The sequence below is a fragment of the Pseudopipra pipra genome, chromosome 3, assembly GCF_036250125.1.
Source record: "Pseudopipra pipra isolate bDixPip1 chromosome 3, bDixPip1.hap1, whole genome shotgun sequence".
Classification (NCBI taxonomy): Eukaryota; Metazoa; Chordata; class Aves; order Passeriformes; family Pipridae; genus Pseudopipra; species Pseudopipra pipra.
The window spans coordinates 60,302,596-60,311,500 of record NC_087551.1 but is presented as its reverse complement, the minus strand read 5'-3'; the positions used below and the strand labels follow the sequence as shown (position 1 = coordinate 60,311,500).

The window sequence follows — 8,905 nt, the reverse complement described above, 5'->3', positions numbered from 1 at the left end:
CTGCTCAGATTAATGTGCTTTTTGGCACCCAGTGTGGGGCCAGAGGGATTCAAGTTAATGACAGATTTGATAGGAATATGCTCTACTGGATTTATAGCTGGTACATCTGTTTAGCTATTAATTGGTAGGCTGTTGCTCTCACCACAGGACTTTCTTGCTTTGCTCTATATTGGAGTGCAGCAATTGGTCTTGGCTGTCCTTTGCTGTAGTGCTTTTCATTTTACCTTCCTATGCTCAGGAACGTTTTGATAACAGCACTGGCTTCGTGTCTGGGCTGGTGGATGCCCTGGACACTGCTGGTGTTTCTATACTGCTGTGGTAGGCATGCTGTAATTACAGTCTGAAATCTGGTTAAAGGGTCTGTTAATAACTCCGTGCTGGAGCAGATGCACCTCAAAGTGTCTGTGGCTGTGGATAGGTCCATAGTGAAGCAGGCACACCCCTGAATCACAGAATCATAAAATCATTTAGGTTGGAAAAGACTGCTAAGTCCACCACTAAATCATGTCCCTAAGCACTACATCTACATGTCTTTTGAATACCTCCAGGGATGGTGACTCAACAATATCCCTGAGCAGCCTGTCCCAACGCTTTACAATCCTTTTGGGGAAGAAATTTTTCCTAAGGCCCAATCTAAACCTCCCCTGGTGCAAATTTCCTCTTCTCCTGTCACTTTTTACCTGGGAGAAGAGGCCAATCCTCACCTGGCTATAACCTCCTTTCAGGTAGTTGTAGAGAGTGATAAAGTTCCTTCCTGAGCCTCCTTTTCTCCAGGTTAAACAACTCCAGCTCCCTCAGCTACTCCTCATAAGATTTGTTGTTCAGACCCTTCACCAGCTTCATTGCCCTTCTCTGAACATGCTCCAGCACCTCAATGTGTGTCTTGTAGTGAGGGGCCCAGAACTGAACACAGACTCATGGTGCAGCCTCACCAGTGCTGAGTACAGAGGGACTGCCGTGGTTCTGCTGGCCACACTACTGCTGATACAAGCCAGGGTGCCCTTGGCCTTCTTGGCCACCTGGGCACACCGCTGGCTCATGTTTAGCTGGTGGTCGACCAGCAATCCCAGGTACTTTTCTGCGAAGTAGCTTTCCAACCAAGGAAAAGTCTGCAGCCTGTGGGTAAGTCCATACCAGCATAGCAAGGGGAAGATTTAAATGCAATATTAAAACTTATAGCCTGGTTCAAAGGGACCAAGTATGGAGATTGTAACGGATATAACTTTAAACTGTTGTAACCCATTGTTTGAGTTGCGTTATGGGAAGTACTACAGCAGAAACCACCTGAACAGAGGGCAAGGCTCACAAGAATACCTGCAAGTGTGACCCAAATTGAACAGATTTTGGCAACCAGTAGCTCCACATAACACACTGCCTCTCCTGTCCTGAGCAATCACCATAACAGCTGGAACCCCAGTCATGGAAGGAGGGAGCTCAATGGGCATTTCATAGACATTTTATGGGGTGGACCATAGAGTAAAGAAGTGATATCTGTCTATAAATTAAAGGACATGGCGTGCGTGTGTATGATTAATGGGGATACACTGGATAATGTAGGTCTTGAGCATTACACAAATGATATAGAATATGTAGTAGAGATTGTACTGGTTTGGGCTGCAATGGAGTTAATTTTCTTCGTACCAGCTTGCATAGTATCATGTTTTGGATTTTTTTTTTTCTTGTAATTATAAATTTACTTAAAAGTTGCAGTTCATGTGGTGCTCAACTTTAGAATTAGATCAACATCTGAATAGTTACACGTGTGTAGCCCTAGTACACTATAAAGGTACATTTTCATAACAACCAATCATTCCATTAACCACCAAATTGAAAACCAAATAGATTACACAAAACTTTATTTTTTTATTGGCTTTGATTTGTCTGTATACCATTCATTTTTAGTCAGTACCTCCACAGCTACTGAAAAAAAAAACAAACATATAAGACGCTGAAAGAAGAGTGAGACAAAGATGGATTGAAACTAAACGGGAGGAATCCTCTGGTGCTAAATAAGGGAAGGGATCTGAAAACATAGGCGTGACACAGAACACGAAGTAAGAAACTGTCTCCTTTCGTGTTGGTTTCGTGTATTCGACACGTTCTTTAAAGATAACAATTCTCTGGGATTTTAACCAAATAGCTGAGTACTTGAGTTTGCATTTTATCGCTTAGTAACTCCTAATCTCCGTTTAAGAGTTTGCCCAGTACCGTTCTTATCTTGAAGAGTTCCCTGAACACAGATAATTCTTTTCAGCCTTTGATCTTTCAGGGTCGTTTTCCTGCTTCCTTTGGCTTTCTGCAAAACTGACACTGATGCAAAAGCTAAGATCTCATAAAAAAACTTACGAGCAAAGTACTAAGAACTCTTGAAGCAGAAGTACCATCTCACTCGCAGCTAACCCAGCTGGGGAAGACAGAAGGCGCCCAGCTGAGGGGCAGATCTCGGCAAAATGGAGCTTGAGGATGGTATCACCAAGGATCACAGAGGATCTTTGGAGGAAGTATCTTTAAAAACAACAGAGTACGTGAAGAAAAAAAGCGTCCTGAAGTACAAAGTCATCTGTGTGGTAAGTAGGTGCTGCTCTTCAGTGCTGCTAGTGTAACAATTCTCAAATCTGCAGGATTTTTAGAAATTTAATTCTATTATAATCATTCAGGGTAACTTGATAATCGGTGGTTAAAATTTTACTGCATGACTGCACTAGCTTCACTGGCAAATTTCTGAAGTTCTTCTGATACCTATCAAGCAATTTATTTTTTTTTTCCGGCAGTTTTTGTTTTACCTCGTTAACCTGACAGCTTTATTGCTCAGCAAAGACATTGCTTCAATATTTTTAGACATTCAGTTAAGACAGATGCGTTTGTGGCCAAAACAGCCGCAGTTCCTTTTGCTTACTTTTTTGTTTTTCGATTTGTCGTTAACAAAACAGATCATGTAGGCAACACGTTCGCAAAAAACACTCAGAAAGCAAGGCATGGGAAAAGCCTAATTAAGCATTTCGTTCAGTATTGTCAGTCCCACATCTCAAATATGGTGTCAACTTTCCCTCTTTCCCAAGGTTTTAAGAGTCATGCAGTTGCCTTATAAATAATAATGTGTTTTGTTATGGCTTTAAAACCTTTTGTTGTAACTTCTGTTTGTGACCACACAAGAAACAAACTTTAGATATATATATATATTTTAGAAAGACTCAAGACTTAATTTTGAAAAGAGCTCAATGAAAAAAGAGAATCAAGATACTTTATTTTTCAGCTCTATGTCATCAGAACAATTTCATATGATACGATTTCCTATTTAATGCTCCATTGTTCAAGGATTGCATAAAACATTAGGCAAATATTGGAAATTGTGAAAAAAAAAAAAAGAAGAAGAAAAATATGACTTTTTTTCCTTAAATCTCCAGTAAAAAGCAATGAATCATGAGAAACAATGTAGGAAAAATGCGTGACTGTGAAGGAAAGTAAAGTGTGCTTTAAAGCGCTACTTAGAAGAGTAAAGTGCATATTCGTGCATTAGTTTTCAAATGCCTACCTATACGAAACCCAAAATCTAAATACTGGAGGTGTAAGCTGTTAATATTCTACACTGTTTATCTATGTTTTTGATAAACTATAAGCATGAAGTACTTCCTTGGCAACTTTTTTCTGAAAGCTTAGGCAGAGAATTGTATGCTCATTAATAGTAATCACACTGCCTAATAAATCCTCCAGAGAACAGAGCATATGCATTAGGAACAACTTTTCTATCCATAAGTAGCTGTAATCTTGAATTTAGACATAGAAGTTAGCTGTGGAAATCTTGAAGATTTGAATAGGTGCTATCGATGCTATTTCACCTTAAAAATTAATGTCCCAAAATCAAGAGTCTTTGTGTAAATGTTATAATAAATGCAGCATCTTCTCTGGGTACCTAATACAAGTTTTGGGGATTAACTTCAGCTGTCTTATTACTTGTAGCAGTTGAATTACTTGCTGCTGTAATAGCTGTACTTTCAATTTAGTATCATCTAGTTATGGTATTATTTATTATTAATTTCAATTACAAATGTAATCTCCCCTGTTACAACACGGGACTAGCCACAGGTTAAAAGGCCTTGACTTGTAAGCAGTTCACAAGGTGAACTGAATTCTTATGCTTCTCTTGTCTTCAGGCTCAGAATGTCTCCAGTTTTTTGATTGACAAGTTCAGAGAAGGGATAAGTTCAAAAGAAATCACATGTTCATAGAAATATTAATCATACAGTTAATTTCTAATAAACTTAACAGTTTATCACAGTTGTGAACTTTGGTTTTCCTGTGTCTATGAAACAGGTTCTGCTGTGTGCTTTGGTGGCTGTATCCCTGGGACTAGGTTTAGGACTAGGACTGAACCGTGGTAACCAGGAGCAAGGTATGTATGTTTATGATACTTTCAGCATAGTTACCAATGAAGCTGGATCTGGTAAAGGCTTTCAGCAAAGGCTCTTTTATAGTGTAATGTAAATGATCTGTGGAAACTCACCACCTGTGAAAATAAAGCTCTTGCATTTTTCAAGTTGGACTGTAAAAACTGAACACTCACAGTCTATACTCGAAAAACCTATTCTAAACCTTGCTGATCTTTCCAGAAATGTGAAACTTAGTTCACAACAGATTTGAAAGTTTTATTATATTGGTACTTTTGGGAAATTCGAGATATGCATTGTCTTATTACATATGATGTCTTTCAATATTTTGTAGAAGAAATATTATTGGACCACCTTCAGGACTCATACTTTGAGTATATTACTGCAGGTGGTTGATGCTAATACTGATCACCAATTTTCTCTAAAAACTTAAATTTCTGTAAAACTATGGTAAAAAGGGCATAATGGTTTGAATTGATGAAATGTTATTTTTTAGTTAGAAAAACAAAGTAGTGTTTTGATGAGCTGGATGAGAACAAACAAACACAGCACACAGTGAATTAAATAAAACACTTTCTTTAGAATCAGAACAACAGTAATCTCACATTGGAGGAGTTCGAGGAAGCACAGTCTGTTTCTCATTCCTAACCAACACATATTCTAGTTGTTTACCTAGTAGTTTATCAGGTCTTAGCTCCTTCTGAAGTCTTTCAATGCTATAGGCCTAGCAAATAAGGTGAAGTAGAACTGTAATTGTTTTTTGATGATGCGTGTGTTGTATTACAACTTTCTGTGTAAAATGTGTAGACACTTGCTGGTTGAGTCTTCACTGACATTTACTTGAAGAACTTGCTCATAACTGAAGTAAGTAATGGCACCAAATCAGCATGTTATGATTTTGGTGCCTCTGTATGCAGGTGTTATAGAGCAACCCTAAGTAGGGACTGACTAACTTTATTTGCAATTTTCATAACCAGACTTACTTGGGAAAGATGAATTAGCAGCCCATGGTATTGCAGTGCAGACTGGGAGGTGCAACCTCAGCCCTGAGCATCACGCACCTTTGTGCAGCTGCATTTGCTATGAGTGCAGTGGGAAAGAGTGTTGCAGTTAAGGAACAAAAGGAGTCACAGTCGAGGTTGGTGCTGGGGGATTGTGATCTTGGGAGAATGGGCCTAGAAAGGAATCAGGATTATCTGTCATTCTCTATGTTTAAAAATTAGCACAGAGATTGTGTATGGTGATAATAAAATTGTTTTTGTATACTTGAGTTTATATACTCAAGGTTAATTGCCTTATAGCTCCTGTAATATTATTGACTATATCAAATAAAAGTTAATGAAGTACTAAATTCCTGACCTTGCACAGTTGTGTAAATATTGTGAAGAATTAGAAACACGGTCTGAAAATTATAAGAGGTATGAACAATTCCATTACAGACAGAGGAAAAGGTTCATATTTTTGTATTTATTTTTTTCTGACTCAGACTCATGATTCTGTATCATTTTAAATCACGTAGACCACCTGAACAACTCTATGTTGTTCTAAAGCCACTGGATAGAGAAAAAATAAAATTAAGTACTCTAAATTTTAGCCAAAAAAGCACAGCATATACTTATGTATATTTGTGAAAAATTCTAACTCCTTCTTGACAGAACAGACTCCAGTCATAACACACTTAACTGTCAATTACTTCTTACCATCCCTACTTTTGACATGTCCATTTATGACCATTACATATATTGTTTATTATTATTGTAGTTATTTGTAAGGCTTTCTTGTGTTGAACAGTAGTTGTTGATTTAAGCACTTCAAGTGCAAGGTACAACATGAGAACTTTCTACATGTGAAACAAACTGTCTAGCTTGAAAAAAGTCTTTTTAGCTCTGCGTGGTTTCTACACAGTGGATATGAAAGCCCAAATTTTGTAGGCAGTGCACCCTGCAAAAGCACAAACCTTCTGGGAGTTAGAATTGTACTGGCAAACCGGAGTAGTTACTTATACCTATCCCTGTCTAACACTGTGAGTAGAGAAGAAAACTGGAAATGCAGGTGCTCAGCATGGTTCAAACAGTATTTCTGCAGTACAGAGAATGTGGATACAAGGTTTGTCCATGTGGAGGCTAGTGTGGACCTGCAGGTGATGTTTGGATCTTTGCCCTGGTGTCCCTCAGGTGCCCTGACCTGGCTATGGTGCTGGGGTGGGCCCTGGCTGCTGGTCCCTGCCCAGCTGCCCCTGGGGAGCCCTCATGGCTCTGGGTGCCCAGCCCTGAAGGAGCCCCCATCCCATGAAGCTTCTTGGCAGGTATATTAGGGAACATCCAAAGTGGGACTCACTCTTCCTGTTTTGTCTCAGACCCAGAAATGAGCAAGGGAGATGCCAGTCTCCCCCTGCTCATGCTGGGAGTGTGGAACACCCAGGCATTGCCTCCTGTGCCACTGCTCCTGGAGAGACTTGTTGCAGAAGCAGCCCTGCCACAGGCTGTGGGCCAGCATGGTCCCAACAGCTGTCAGGACCTTCAGCACCCAGAGGAATTTCTACAGCTTCCATTTTGCCTCGTTAGCTTGTGTGCTAGTGACTGCATTGGAAAATGACTTGGGAATTGGATTTGGGAAATTATTCAGCACGTTTCTCCTCGCAGCCTATGTCCATGACCCATTTAATCGACCTACCTGGGACAGGGTTATCCGAACACTCGGTTTTGCTGCCTTCTCCTTACAGTCAGCTGCAGACACAAGTGCCATGACCTACGCAGGAAAGACGTGCCTGGCTGCCAGTGTGACAGTGGCTGCAAGGAGCGTCGGGACTGCTGCTGGGACTATGACGACACCTGCATGGAGCCAAGTATGTTCCCCTACAAGGAGTGCTCACTGGTGTCCATTTTATTTTGAGTTTGTTTTTTTCATGTGACTGTAATAGGAAAAGGGTAATTCTTGTATTTATGCAGTTATTACAGAAGTTATGTCATATTCCCTCAGGGGATAGAATCACAAAATAACACAGTGGTTTGTGTTGGAAAAAGACCACTGGAGGTCATCTAGTCCAACCTCCCTACTCAAGCCAGGTCCCCTAGAGCACACTGCTGAGAATTGTGTCCAGATGGCTTGTGAATGTCTCTAGGAAAGGAGATTCCACAACCTCTTTGGGCAACCTGTTCCAGTGCTCTGTCAGTCTCACATAAAGTTCTTCCTCATATTCAGGTGGATGTGGCAGTGTCAAGCTGCCTCTGCAGTCATATTGCTAGAAGGCCATAACTTGGTGATCTGACAGGACACAAAATCTTCTCGTGTCTTTCTCAAATCAGATTCCTGTATTTTTGTCCCCTATGGATAAACAAAGCATTTGTTGTGCGTATTTCCTGGTACATATAAAGCTGTAGATGAGCATGAGCAGAAAACATACATTATCTTTAAACACAACCCTTGAAACGATTTGTGCTTTTGAAAATGATTGAGTGTTTCCTGGTCAGTTATGCTCTCCAGCCTCATGCGGACCTTGGTGAGGGCCTGGGATTGGCGGAGTCCATTTATCTTGCAGGGGACCAGCCCAGCTCTGCATCAAGACGAGGCTCCTCTCCAGTTACTAGCTCTGCTTTCCCAGCAGCTGGTCAGATATTTCTTCATCTTTATTACTTTTTCTGCGGGCTTCAGTCCTTACTTCCCTTTTTCCACTCTGCCAGGAATCATGTGCAAGAGCTGGAAAAAGATCAGTTTCCTTCTCTTTCTTCTCTGTAGGAGAATATGAAGTGGTTGAGATCTTCCTGGAAAGATGGAAGGCATTGAGGAGGATGACTTTGGGGACACCTTTGTAAAATAATTATTCTGTAACTCTATTACAGAATTCACTGGCCAAAGAAATAGGCTTTATGTGTTAAGTGTAATGTTGAGTTCTCCTTTCAAAGAAAACTTGTAAAGCTACTCAAGCAGTATATGCAAATTGTAATTTTTTTTCTTTACCTGTCTGGGGGATTTCCACACAAAGGAGCTTACATAAGGTTCTGGGACCTGAACCATAATATTTTTCTTCCTATTTTCAGCTCGATCTTGGAGGTGCACTAATTTCCGTTGTGGTGAGACAAGGATAGCTGGAAGCTACTGTTCTTGTTCTGATGATTGCTTGCAGAAAAAAGACTGCTGTGTAAATTACAACAGCGTTTGCAAAGGTAAATCAAAATGCAAAAAAATTTTCATTATAAATTATCCCATGAAATAGATAGATGGGCAAACATGGAAAATATAAATGTAAATGCATTTTTTCCTCAAGACTAGAGTCTGACAGTGACATTTTGGAAAATTAAGGTATTTTGAGATAAAGCTTTTGGTATTTTTAACTGTGAAAAACAGTTTCTCGAGCGCAATGTGAATGTGTGTCATTCATAAAAAGACAGAATGATTTGAATATTGTGGAAGTATACCAAGTGTGGGGGCTTTGGGTTGTTTTCTTTTTCTTTTTTTTTAATTTTTTTTCCAAGAACAGATGGAGACATTTTTCTGCTTCAAACTTCATGCAATCCAAAGTA

At 39.9% G+C, this 8,905-nt stretch overlaps 1 protein-coding gene across 1 annotated transcript in view; it reads left to right on the top strand.

Annotated features, from left to right (window-relative positions):
* The first annotated feature begins 2,239 nt into the window (after positions 1-2,239).
* ENPP3 (ectonucleotide pyrophosphatase/phosphodiesterase 3) overlaps positions 2,240-8,905 on the top strand; it is a 37,103-nt gene continuing 30,437 nt past the window's right edge. Inside the window, exons 1-4 of the mRNA XM_064649471.1 lie at positions 2,240-2,567; positions 4,312-4,390; positions 7,108-7,230; positions 8,423-8,548. Of these exons, the coding sequence (XP_064505541.1) occupies positions 2,451-2,567; positions 4,312-4,390; positions 7,108-7,230; positions 8,423-8,548 (445 nt within the window). The 5' untranslated portion in view covers positions 2,240-2,450. The remainder of the gene's footprint in view (positions 2,568-4,311; positions 4,391-7,107; positions 7,231-8,422; positions 8,549-8,905) is intronic.